Source organism: Chiloscyllium punctatum, chromosome 1 (assembly GCF_047496795.1).
Source record: "Chiloscyllium punctatum isolate Juve2018m chromosome 1, sChiPun1.3, whole genome shotgun sequence".
Classification (NCBI taxonomy): domain Eukaryota; kingdom Metazoa; phylum Chordata; class Chondrichthyes; order Orectolobiformes; family Hemiscylliidae; genus Chiloscyllium; species Chiloscyllium punctatum.
In genome coordinates this window covers 90,985,294-90,998,717 of record NC_092739.1, presented here as the reverse complement: position 1 = coordinate 90,998,717, position 13,424 = coordinate 90,985,294, and the positions used below count along the sequence as shown (strand labels likewise).

At 45.6% G+C, this 13,424-nt stretch overlaps 1 protein-coding gene across 1 annotated transcript in view; it reads right to left on the bottom strand.

Annotated features, from left to right (window-relative positions):
• The window catches only part of LOC140479150 (mannosylglucosyl-3-phosphoglycerate phosphatase-like), a gene marked incomplete at its 5' end in the record, with an annotated part of 55,220 nt that overhangs the window by 21,306 nt on the left and 20,490 nt on the right, over nt 1-13,424 (bottom strand). The window contains one exon of the mRNA XM_072573114.1: nt 5,755-5,920. Coding sequence (XP_072429215.1) covers nt 5,755-5,920 — 166 coding nt within the window. The remainder of the gene's footprint in view (nt 1-5,754; nt 5,921-13,424) is intronic.

Genomic DNA, 13,424 nt, shown 5'->3' with positions numbered 1-13,424 from the left:
CACAAATTCCTCTTTTGTCTATCTTCTCGTTTTACTTTTTGTCATTTATATAAATGATTTGGATGTGAGCATAAGAGGTACAGTTAGTAAGTTTGCAGATGACACCAAAATTGGAGGTGTAGTGGACAGCGAAGAGGGTTACCTCAGATTACAACAGGATCTGGACCAGGTGGGCCAATGGGCTGAGAAGTGGCAGATGGAGTTCAATTCAGATAAATGCGAGGTGCTGCATTTTGGGAAAGCAAATCTTAGCAGGACTTATACACTTAACAATAAGGTCCTAGGGGGTGTTGCTGAACAAACAGCCCTTGGAGTGCAGGTTCATAGCTTCGTGAAAGTGGAGTCGCAGGTAGATAGGATAGACAAGGCAGCGTTTGGTATGCTTTCCTTGATTGGTCAGAGTATTGAGTATAGGAGTTGGGAGGTCATGTTACGGTTGTACAGGACATTGGTTAGGCCACTGTTGGAATATTGTGTGCAATTCTGGTCTCCTTCCTAACGGAAAGATCTTGTGAAACTTGAAAGGGTTCAGAAAAGATTTGCAAGGATGTTGCCAGGTTTGGAGGATCTGAGCTACAGGGAGAGGCAGAACAGGCTGGGGCTGTTTTCCCTGGAGCTTCGGAGGCTGAGGGGTGACCTTATAGAGGTTTACAAAATTAGGAGGGCATGGTTAGGATAAATAGGCAAAGTCTTTTCCCTGGGGTTCGGGGAGTCCAGAACTAGAGGGCATAGGTTTAGGATGAGAGGGGAAAGGTATAAAAGAGACCTAAGGGGCAACTTTTTCACGCAGAGGGTGGTACGTGTATGGAATGAGCTGCCAGAGGATGTGGTGGAGGCTGGTACAATTTGTTGCCTCCCGGGTGCTAGGGTCCGAGACGTCTCGGACCGTGTCTTCAGAATCCTTAAGGGGGAGGGTGTGCAGCCAGAAGTCGTGGTACACATTGGCACCAACGACATAGGTAGGAAGAGGGGTGGGGAGGTCATTCAAGAGCTCAAGGAGTTAGGCTGGAAGCTAAAAGCTAGGACAGACAGAGTCGTCATCTCTGGGGTGTTGCCGGTGCCACGTGACAGAGAGGCAAAGAATAGGGAGAGAGTGCAGTTGAACACGTGGCTGCAAGGATGGTGTAGGAGGGAGGGCTTCAGATATTTGGACAATTGGACTGCATTCTGGGGAAGGTGGGACCTGTATAAACAGGACGGGTTGCACCTGAACCAGAAGGGCACCAATATCCTGGGGGGTAGGTTTGCTAGCACTCTTCGGGTGGGTTTAAACTAATTTGGCAGGGGGATGGGATCCGGACTTGTAGTCCAGCAAGTAAGCTAGCTGTGTGTCAGGATGTCCAAGACTGTAGGGAGGCTGTGGAGAAGGTAGCACTGACAGGGACTACTTGCGGACACAGAGATGGGCTCAAGTGCGTATACTTCAATGCAAGGAGTATCAGAAATAAGGTGGGTGAACTTAAGGCGTGGATCGGTACCTGGGACTACGATGTTGTGGCCATCACGGAAACATGGATAGATGAGGGACAGGAATGGCTGTTGGAGGTTCCTGGTTACAGATGTTTCAGTAAGATTAGGGAGGGTGGTAAAAAAGGAGGGGGGGTGGCATTGCTAATTAGAAATGGTATAACGGCTGCAGAAAGGAAGTTTGAGGGGGATCTGCCTCTGGAGGTAGTATGGGCTGAAGTCAGAAATAGGAAAGGTGCAGTCACCTTGTTGGGTGTTTATTATAGGCCCCCCAATAGCAGCAGAGATGTGGAGAAACAGATTGGGAAACAGATTTTGGAAAGGTGCAGAAGCCACAGGGTCGTAGTCATGGGCGACTTCAACTTCCCAAATATTGATTGGAAGCTCTTTAGATCAAGTAGATTGGATGGGGCGGTGTTTGTGCAGTGTGTCCAGGAAGCTTTTCTAACGCAGTATGTAGATTGTCCAACCAGAGGGGAGGCCATATTGGATTTGGTACTCGGTAATGAACCGGGACAAGTGGTGGGCTTGTTAGTGGGTGAACATTTTGGTGATGGCGACCACAATTCTGTGACTTTCACCTTGGTTATGGAGAGAGATAGGTGCGCACAACAAGGAAGTTTTTACAATTGGGGGAAGGGAAATTACGATGCTGTAAGACAGGATTTGAGGAGCATACGTTGGGAGCATAGGCTGTCAGGGAAGGATGTGGTGGAAATGTGGAACTTTTTCGAGGAGCAGATACGATGTGTCCTTGATATGTATGTACCGATCAGGCAGGAAAGAAATGGTCGTGTGAGGGAGCCTTGGTTGACGAGGGAGGTTGAATGTCTAGTAAAGAGGAAGAAGGAGGCTTACATAAGGTTGAGGAAACAAGGTTCAGACAGAGCATTGGAGGGATACAGGATAGCCAGAAGGGAGAGCTAAGAGAGGGCATGAAAAATCCCTGGCGGATAGGATCAAGGATAACCCCAAGGCATTCTATGCGTATGTGAGAAACCTGAGAATGACGAGAACGAGGATAGGTCCGATCAAGGACAGTGGTGGGAGACTGTGTATTGAGTCGGAAGAGATAGGAGAGGTCTTGAACAAGTACTTCTCTTCAGTATTTACGAACGAGAGGGACCGTATTGTTGAAGAGGAGAGTGTGAAACGGACTGATAAGCTAGAAGAGATACCTGTTAGGAAGGAAGATGTGTTGGACATTTTGAACAACTTGAGGATAGACAAGTCCCCCGGGCCTGACGGGATATATCCTAGGATTATGTGGGAAGCAAGAGAGGAAATTGCAGTACCGTTGGCAATGATCTTCTCATCTTCACTGGCAACTGGGGTGGTACCAGGGGACTGGAGAGTAGCGAATGTTGTGCCCCTGTTCAAAAAAGGGAATAGGGATAACCCCGGGAATTACAGGCCAGTTAGTCTTACTTCTGTGGTAGGCAAAGTAATGGAAAGGGTACTGAGGGATAGGATTTACGAGTATCTGGAAAGACACTGCTTGATTAGGGACAGCCAGCACGGATTTGTGAAGGGTAGGTCTTGCCTTACAAGTCTTATTGAATTCTTTGAGGAGGTGACCAAGCATGTGGATGAGGGTAGAGCAGTGGATGTAGTGTACATGGATTTTAGTAAGGCATTTGATAAGGTTCCCCATGGTAGGCTTATGCGGAAAGTCAGGAGGCATGGGATAGAGGGAAATTTGGCCAATTGGATAGAAAACTGGCTAACCGGTCGAAGTCAGAGAGTGGTGGTAGATGGTAAATATTCAGCATGGAGTCCAGTTACAAGTGGAGTTCTGCAGGGATCAGTTCTGGGTCCTCTGCTGTTTGTAATCTTTATTAATGACTTAGATGAGGGAGTCGAAGGGTGGGTCAGTAAATTTGCAGATGATACAAAGATAGGTGGAGTTGTGGACAGTGAGGAGGGCTGTTGTCGGCTGCAGAGGGACTTAGATATGATGCAGAGCTGGGCTGAGGAGTGGCAGATGGAGTTCAACCCTGCCAAGTGTGAGGTTGTCCATTTTGGAAGAACAAATAAGAATGCGGAATACAGGGTTAATGGTAGGGTTCTTGGTCAGGTGGAGGAACAGAGGGATCTTGGGGTCTATGTACATAGATCTTTGAAGGTTGCCACTCAGGTGGATAGAGTTTGTAAGAAGGCCTATGGAGTATTATCGTTCATTAGCAGAGGGATTGAATTCAAGAGTCGTGAGGTGATGTTGCAGCTGTACAGGACTTTGGTTAGGCCACATTTGGAGTACTGTGTGCAGTTCTGGTCGCCTCACTTTAGGAAAGATGTGGAAGCTTTGGAGAGGGTGCAGAGAAGATTTACCAGGATGTTGCCTGGAATGGAGAGTAGGTCGTACGAGGATAGGTTGAGAGTTCTCGGCCTTTTCTCGTTGGAACGGCGAAGGATGAGGGGTGACTTGATAGAGGTTTATAAGGTGATCAGAGGAATAGATAGAGTAGACAGTCAGAAACTTTTTCCCCGGGTACAACAGTGTGTTACAAGGGGACATAAATTTAAGGTGAAGGGTGGAAGGTATAGGGGAGATGTCAGGGGTGGGTTCTTTACCCAGAGAGTGGTGGGGGCATGGAATGCGCTGCCCGTGGGAGTGGTAGAGTCAGATTCATTGGCGACCCTTAAGCGGCATTTGGATAGGTACATGGATGGGTGCTTAATCTAGGATAGAAGTTCGGCACAACATCGTGGGCCGAAGGGCCTGTTCTGTGCTGTATTGTTCTATGTTCTATGTTCTATGTACAACATTTAAGAGACATTTGGATGGGTATATGAATAGGAAGTGTTTGGAGGGATATGGGCCAGGTGCTAGCAGGTGGGACTAGATTGGGTTGGGATATCTGGTCAGCATGGACGGGTTGGACCGAAGGGTCTGTTTCCATGCTGTACATCTCTATGACTTTATGATTTCCTGGTTTAACAAACTTCTGAAACATGTTTACTAGGTTCAATATTACCATTAACGTTCCTAACAGGGAGTCAACTACATCACAAATGTGCTAGAAGATTGTTGTTATGCAATATATAGCACTTTACATTCCGCTTTGTATCTTTGTATAGAAATACACTGCTTCATTTAGTAAAATCTTTGTATGAAATCCACTATACAATTGAGTACTTTGGGATCAGTGACTCTAACTCTATTAGTTTTAAAATAGTCATCGTCCACAAGTTAAAGTTCTAAATTGGGGCGATTTTGATGGTATTAAACAGGAACTTTCACAAGTTGAAAGCTGTTCGCAAGCAAGGGAATGTCTGGCAATTGGGAGGCTTTCAAAAGTGAGATAACGAGTGTTCAGGGCCAGCACATTCTTGTTGTTAGTCAGTTATATAAACGATTTGGAGGAGAATGTAGGAGGCATGGTTAGTACATTTACAGAAGACACCAAAATTGATGGTATAGTGGACAGTGAGGAAGATTTCTTAAGAGTACAACAGGTTCTTAATCAACTGGGCCAATAGGCCGAGGAATGGCAGATGGAGTTTAATACAGATAAATGCGAGGTGTTGCATTTTGGTAAGACACACCAGGGTGCGAATTACACAGTTAATGGTCAGACCCTGGGGAGTGTTGTTGAACAGAGAGACCAAGAACACAGGTACATAATTCATTGAAAGTGACATCACAAGTTATCAGGGTGGTGAAGAAAGCATTTGCCGTGCTGGCCTTTATCGGTCAAAGCATTGATTATAGGAGTTGGGAAGTTATTGTACAGTTGTACAAGACATCAGCAATGCCACATTTGGAGTACTGCGTACAGTTCTGGTTGCCCTGCTGCAGAAAGCATGTTACTAAACTGGAAAGAGTGCACAAGGATGTCACCGAGACTGGAACATTTGAGTCATGAAGATAGGCTGGGACTTTTTCCCTGGAGCATAAGAGGCTGAGGGGTGATCTTATAGAGGTTTCTAAAATCATGAGGGGCATAGATAAGGTGAATAGCCAAGGTTTTTTTCCACAGGGTAGGAGAATGCAAAACTAGGTGGTTTAAGGTGAGAGAGGAAAGATTTAAAAAGGACCTCGGGGAAAATATTTAATACAAAAAAGGTAGCGCGTACATGGAATGAGGACATGGTAGAGGTGGGTACAATTACAACATTTAAAAGAATTTGAGGTGGTACATGGATACTAAAGGTTTACAGGGATATGAGTCAAAAGCAGGCAAATGGGACTAGCTCAGTTTAGGAAACCTGGTCGAGTTGGACCAAAGGGCCTGTTTCCGTGCTAGATGACTCCAAGACCATAAAAATTTCAGAAATACTTGCCTTCCATCAAGTTCTGGATACATGCTGACTCCATTTTCTAAAGCATCTAACAGCTGTTCTGCAGTCACTTGAACAACCAATAATGGGTCCACAATAGGCAGAACCAACAAAAGATCATGCATGGTGAAGTCACCTGGTGGATGTAGGCGATCTGAACGTAATGTACCTAGAAATTTGAAAACAATGATTGATTTTGTAGATTCATTCTAGGGAAGTCCAAGGTATTTCTATAGTTATGCCAGACTAAAAATTGGTCTGCATGTGTTTTTGCATTGAAACTTCATGCTATTTCCTTATTCGTCTAAATGTAACATGCAGATGGGCATATCCTGTGCTGCTGACCGGCTGTACATTCTGTATGCAGGATTCAACAGGAAACACAGTCATTGACTGCCAATAACTGACTGCAATTGGCAACAAGGAAAACAGTTTAACGGCAGAGAGGGTGCACAGATGTAAAACAGTGATGATGACTAACTGGAGAAGAGGGTCAAGTTTTCAAAGGGCGTCCCAGAGGCCATCAAGGTATGCCCTCTGAGAGGTATGTTGGAGCAGGTCATCTGGAGCAAGAGTTTGGGTGCTGAGAATCCAGCAGCTGTATTAGGGAAAGTTCAGTGAGATCACATGGGTGGTCATGGGCTGGGAGGTGAATGCATCCTCACATAACATCTGCCAACAGCATCACCAACCTCTCATGCTGCTACAATGAACCATATTGATTATCATTTACCCATTAACATTCCCTACCACTAAGATCTTAAGATATGCCAGCTCATCTTCACACTTAGCTTTTGCTGCTTCCAAATACCTTCAACTTTTCAGCCATGATAGTCAAATCACTTTGAGCAACAGAATCACTGAGATTCAAATTTCTCTTTGCAAGTTAAAATGAAATAAAGTTGAAGGGACAAAGCAGAGGCTGCAGGAGTCAAGAATGCCTCCCAGCCTTAAAATAGGAGATTGATCTCCACTTAATATATCTGCAGCATCAGAATACCTATCATCCAGCATCATCAAGAACATTGAGGATGGCAGTTTGTTAGACTTCATCTTATCTCAACTCCCACCTCACACTCATCCTGATATCTGGCATGGTTAAATTGCGCATGAAATAACAGGTGTATTGCTATGCAACCCTGGAATTTTCCTGTTTTCAGATACCTAAGGGCACAACCCAACCAAACCAACCACTGTTGCCTGGAAGATGAGAGAAATAGCAGACGTCTAATAAGGAAGCAGCATTACTGGATGTGACATTTTCAGTCATTAGTTCAAATTGCTGTCATTATAAAATTAGCGCAGAATTAATATTAGTATGTGGTGAGTCACATGGAAGAAGACTGCAGGGAGAAAGAATAGCTTAGGTGCCAGGTGACAGGAGGGTGCAAATGAGTCCTGAAGCAGGGATCTCAGCTGAGGACTTCAATGCTCAGCTGAGGACTACAGGAGAACACTGATGAGGGTGCAGAGACATTTAGTGAATTGACAAGCTTGACATACAACCACCTGACACTGTCAAGGAGCACAAAGGGGTCTGATTCCAATGTGGTACATTGGCTTGTGCAGAGCTTGGATCCCATCCAATCAAGAACAGTAGTGAGGAACAACTATATGAAAGCACTCGTGACCCATCTGAAATGCAGCACTTGCTGGTTGCTGTCTGCACAGGCGCAAGTTACCCAGTATCTTAGTGGATGCTCAATCTGATGTTCTCAAGTTCATTGCTGCTTGCCAAGGTCTGATTCAGACTGTTGCCAACATGGCTGCAGATTACTGCTTAAAAGATAAGTCCAGGTTCTTGATGCAGTCCAACAATCTACGCTCCAACAGATTACTAAACTTGGTCTCTTTGAACAGAAATTTCCAAGAGTGGCACTACTAAGCACAAATCTGCTGCTCTCTATTAGACAGCAATCATGCTCCCATTGCCAAAGCTGTTGCTCTCAGCCAGCCATCCCAAACAGGTGCCTTCAGAGATAACACACTCCAAAATTGGCATTTTAGGACCAGATATTTGAGGATATTTTCCAATGCTGTCTGCAGACTTTCACTTGAGTCAACAGATTTCCACCAGTCACATTGCAGTCACTGGGATAATGTCTAGTAGACTAAGGCATGCAACACACTTCCAATATATACACTTAGGGAATACACAAGAATTTTACAAATCATTATTTTAAGTTATTTGTTTTTAGATAAAACATTGGGCATTTTTCTACCTTGCACAGACTTGATGGGCCAAAAGGAGTTTTTTTGTCTGTGCTGTAGACCTCAATGGCTATGACCTCAATGGTTAATCATGGTGGCTTTCATCACAAGACTTTGGACAAGATAATAGAATGATAGGAAGTATCATATAGATGGTAAAGTAAGAAACGGGGAAGCCATGGTGGTAATGGAATGGCTTCCTAAGTGAGCCTGATATTACAACAATTGATAGCAGTTAAACAGCAACCATTAGGCAATGATGTTTCATTGAATTCAAATTTAACCATCTGTCTTCACAGAATTTGAACCCATGTCCCCAGAACTTTGGCCTGTGTTCTGGAATATTAGTCCAGAGATACATGTAGTTTGCCTATAATGCTGTAGTTGCATTCCAGCAAAACTTCGCATAATAGAAATAATGGGGCCTTTGGGAATAGTGAGGTTAGGAGCAGACCAGCAAAAAAAAATCACTCAATTGCTCAAAATTCACCCAAACGTCGAATGGAAAATATAGCACAGCCTGAATGAAGGTTGAAATCATATTTATAAAACGAAACCCAAGTAAATTTAACACAATACATTTTAAAAATGCAAGAAAGCTGCTCTCTGTACAGTACCTCTACAGAAAGCTGCTCTGTCGGCAGCTGACATTGGAGCATGTGCAAAAAAGCACGAAGACCGGCACCGACATCATGCATGCACAAAACATCATAGAGACTTTGGTGCTGACATCCCACATGCACAGAACAGTGCAGAGACTCGGGCACAAGCATCAGTGCAAACACAGAACAGCACCAAGACTGGCACGAACGTCAAGCACTTGCGGACACTGGCGCATGCACAGAATGGTAAGAACATTCACATATGTGCAAAACGGCACAGACATTTCAGCGTGCACATCAGCGCATGCACAGAATGCTGTAATCGCGCTATTGCCAACAGAGAGGAGTTCTCCAAAACACCGTTCCCTAAATCTTCAGCGATGTCATAGCTAAAATCACACTGCCGGAACGTGCATTATCCAAGAACTACCTGTATTGCCACTACTCCAAGCTACCCTTGATTGGAAGGCTAATCACTCATACAGTCATTGAGTCATATAGATGTACAGCACGGAACAGACCCTTCGGTCCAACTCGTCCATGCTGACCAGATATCCTAACCCAATCTCGTCCCATTTGCCAGCACTTGGCCCATATCCCTTTAAATCCTTCCTATTCATATACACATCCAAATGCCTCTTAAATGTTGCAATTGTACCAGCCTCCACCACTTCCTCTGGCAGCTCATTCCATACATGTACCACCCTCTGCGTGAAAAAGTTGCCCCTTAGGTCTCTTTTATATCTTTCCCCTCTCACCCTAAACCTATGGTCTCTAGTTCTGGACTCCCCAACCCCAGGGAAAAGACTTTGTCTATTTATCCTCTCCATGCCCCTCATAATTTTGTAAAACTCTATAAAGGTCACCCCTCAGCCTCTGACGCTCCAGGGAAAACAGCCCCAGCCTGTTCAGCCTCTCCCTGTAGCTCAGATCCTCCAACCCTGGCAACATCCTTGTACATCTTTTCTGAATCCTTTCAAGTTTCACAGCATCCTTCCGATATTCTACACAATATTCCAAAAAGGCCTAACCAACGTCCTGTACAGCCGCAGCATGACCTCCCAACTCCTATACTCAATGCTCTGACCAATAAAGTAAAGCATACCAAATGCCTTCTTCATGATCCTATCTACCTGCGACCCAACTTATAAGATTAGATTAGATACCTTACGTGTGGAAACAGGCCCTTCAACCCACACCGACCCTCTGAAGAGTAACCCACCCAGACCCATTTCCCTCTGACTAATGCACCTAACACTATAGGCAATTTAGCATGGCCAATTCACCTGAATTGCACATCTTAGGACTGTGGGAGGAAACCGGAGCACCCGGAGAAAACCCACACAGACACTGGGAGAATGCGCAAATTCCACACAGGCAGTCACCCAAGGCTGGAATCGAACCTAGGACCCTGGTACTGTGAGGCAGCAGTGCTAACCATAAGGAGCTATGAACCTGCACTCCAAGGTCTCTGTTCAGCAACACTCCCTAGGACCTTACCATTAAGTGTATAAGTCCTGCTAAGATTTGCTGTCCCAAAATGCAGCACCTCATATTTATCCAAATTAAACTCCTGGATGCAGGTTTGCTCGCTGAGATGGAAGGTGCATTTTCAGACATTTCGTCACCATACTGGGTAACATCATCAGTGAGCCACCAGACGAAGCACTGCTGATGATTCCTGATTTCTATTTATATGTTTGGTGATGGTTGGTGATGTCATTTCCTGTTATTTTTCTCAGGGTGTGGTCAATGGGGTCCAAGTCAATGTGCTTGTTGTTTGAGTTCCAGTTAGAATGACATGCTTCTAGGAATTCTTGTGATACATACAGATAAGGAAAAACACCACTTTGACTGGGATAACACATCGAACCTAGGACAAGCCAAACAAAGACACACACGAGAATAAAGATGTTACCTAGTATGGTGACGAAACGTCTAAAAATGAACCTTCCAGCTCAGCGAGCACACCTACATCCAGAACCTCAACCTGAGCTACAAATCTTAAAAATTAAACTCCATCCGCCAATCCTCAGCCCACTGATCAAGATCCAGTTGCAATCAGAGGTAACCTCCTTCGCTGTGCACTACACCTCCAATTTTGGTGTCATCTGCAAACTTACCAACTATACCTCCTTTGTTCATACCCAAATCATTTATATAAATGGCGAAAAGTAGTGGACCCAGCACCAACCCTTGTGGCACTCCACTGACCACAGGCCGCTCAGTCTGAAAAACAACTTTCGACCACCATCTGTTGCTTTCTATCTTCAAGCCAGTTCTATATCCAAATGGCTAGGTCTCCCTGTATTCCATGAGATTTAACCTTGCTAACCAGACTCCCATAGGGAACCTTGTCGAACGCATTACTGAAGTCCAGATAGATCACATCCACCGCTCTGCCCTCATCAACCTTCTTTGTTAGTTCTTCAAAAACCTCAATCAAGTTCATAAGACATGATTTCCCACACACAAAGCCATGTTGACTATCCCTAATTAGTCCTTGCCTTTCCAAATACATGTACATCCTGTCCCTCAGGATTCCCTCCAACAACTTGCCCATCGGTCTATAATAAAGGTAAAATCTCCACCGACCTTGATACTGTCCTATCCCCTCTAGTCCAGGAACTCCCCACATACGTTCAAGACACCACCCACACCCTCCACCTCCTCCCAGACTTCCGTTTCCCCGGCCCCAATGCCTCATCTTCACCATGGATATCCAATCCCTCTACACCTCCATCAGCCATGACCAGGGCCTCTAAGCCCTCAGTTTCTCCCTCTCCCAACGTCCCCAAAAGTACCCTTCTACCGACACACTCATTCGTTTGGCCGAACTGGTCCTCAGCTTTAATTTCTCCTTCGAATCCTCCCACTCCCTCCCGACCAAAGAGGCAGCCATGGGCACCCGTGTGGGCCCCAGCTATGCCTGTCTCTTTGGTAGCTACATAGAACAGTCCATCTTCCGTAGTTACACCAGCACCACTCCCCACCTCTTCCTCCACTACATTGATGACTGCATTGGCACCACCTTGTGCTCCCGCAAGGAGGTTGAGTAATTCATCAACTTCACCAACGCATTCCACCCTGACCTTAAATTCACCTGTACCATCTCTGACACCTCCCTCCCCTTCCTGGACCTCTCCATCTCCATTAATGACAATTGATTTGACACTGACATTTTTTTTTACAAACCCACCTACTCCCACAACTACCTGGATTCCATCTCTTCCCTGCAAAAATGCCATCCCGTATTCCCAATTCCTCCGCCTCCACCGTATCTGCTCCCAGGAGGACCAGTTTGACCACAGAACACACCAGATGGCCTCCTTCTTTAAAGGCCACAATTTCCCTTCCCACGTGGTTAAAGATGCCCTCCAATGCATCTCGTCCACATCCTGCCTTTCCGCTCTCAAACCCTACTCCTCCAACCGTAACAAGGACAGAACCCCCTGGTGCTCACCTTCCACCCTACCAACTTTCGCATAAACCACATCATCCAACATTTCCGCCACCTCCAAACGGACCCCACCACCAGGGATATATTTCCTTCCCCACCCATTTCCACTTTCCACAAAGACCGTTCCCTCTGTGACTACCTGGTCAGGTCCACGCCCACCAACAACCCACCCGCCCTTCCTGGCACCCTCCCCTGCCACCGCAGGAATTGCAAAACCTGCGCCCACACCTCCTCCCTCACCTCCATCCAAGGCCCCAAAGGAGCCTTCCACATCCATCAAAGCTTTACCTGCACATCCACCAATATCATTTATTGTATCCGTTGCTCCCAATACGGTCTCGTCTACATTGGGAAGACTGGACGCCTCCTAGCAGAGCACTTTAGGGAACATCTCCAGGACAATCTCCTGTACCAATCAACCCTACCGCCCTGTAGCCCAACATTTCAACTCTCCCTTCCACTCCGCTGAGGACATGCAGGTCCTAGGCCTCCTCCACCGCCACTCCCTCACCACCCAACGCCTGGAGGAAGAACACCTCATCTTCCACCTCTGAACACTTCAACCCCATGGCATTAATGTGGATTTCACCAGTTTCCTCATTTCCCCTTCCCCCAACTCACCCCAGCTCCAAACTTCCAGGTCAGTACTGCCCTCATCTCCTACCATTATCACCCTATTATTCTTACAGATAATTAAGATCTCCTTACAAATTTGTTTCTCAGTTTCCCACTGACTATTAGGGGGTCTATAATGCAATCCCAATAAAGTGATCATCCCTTTCTTATTTCTCAGTTCCACCCAAATAACTTCCCTGGACGTATTTCAGGGAATATCCTCAGTAAAGCTATAATGCTATCTCTTATCAAAAACACCACTTCCCCTCCTGTCTTGCCTCCCTTTCTATCTTTTCTATAGCATTTGTATTATGGAACAGTCCTGTCCATCCCTGAGACACATTTCTGTAATTGCTATGATATCCCAGTCCTAGGTTCCCAATATGTCCTGAGTTCATCTGTCTTCCCCATTAGGCCTCTTGCATTGAAATAAATGCAGTTTAATTCATCAGTTCTACCTTGTTCTCTGCTTTGTTCCTGCCTGCCCGGACTGTTTGAGTCATTTCTTTTCTGAACTGTACCAGTCACAAATTGATCTCTTTCCTTGCTATCTCCCTTGGTTCCTCCCCCCCACCCCCCACCCACCCTTAAGAGTTTAAATCCTCCCGAGCAGCTGTAGAAAATCTCCCTGCCAGTATATTAGTCCCCTTCCAATTCAGGTACAATCCGTACTTTTTGTACCCTAGAAGAGATTTCAATGCTCCAGAAATGTGAATCCTTCTCCCATATACCAGCTCCTCGGCCACGCATTCATCTGCTCTATCCTCCTATTCGTACCCTCACTA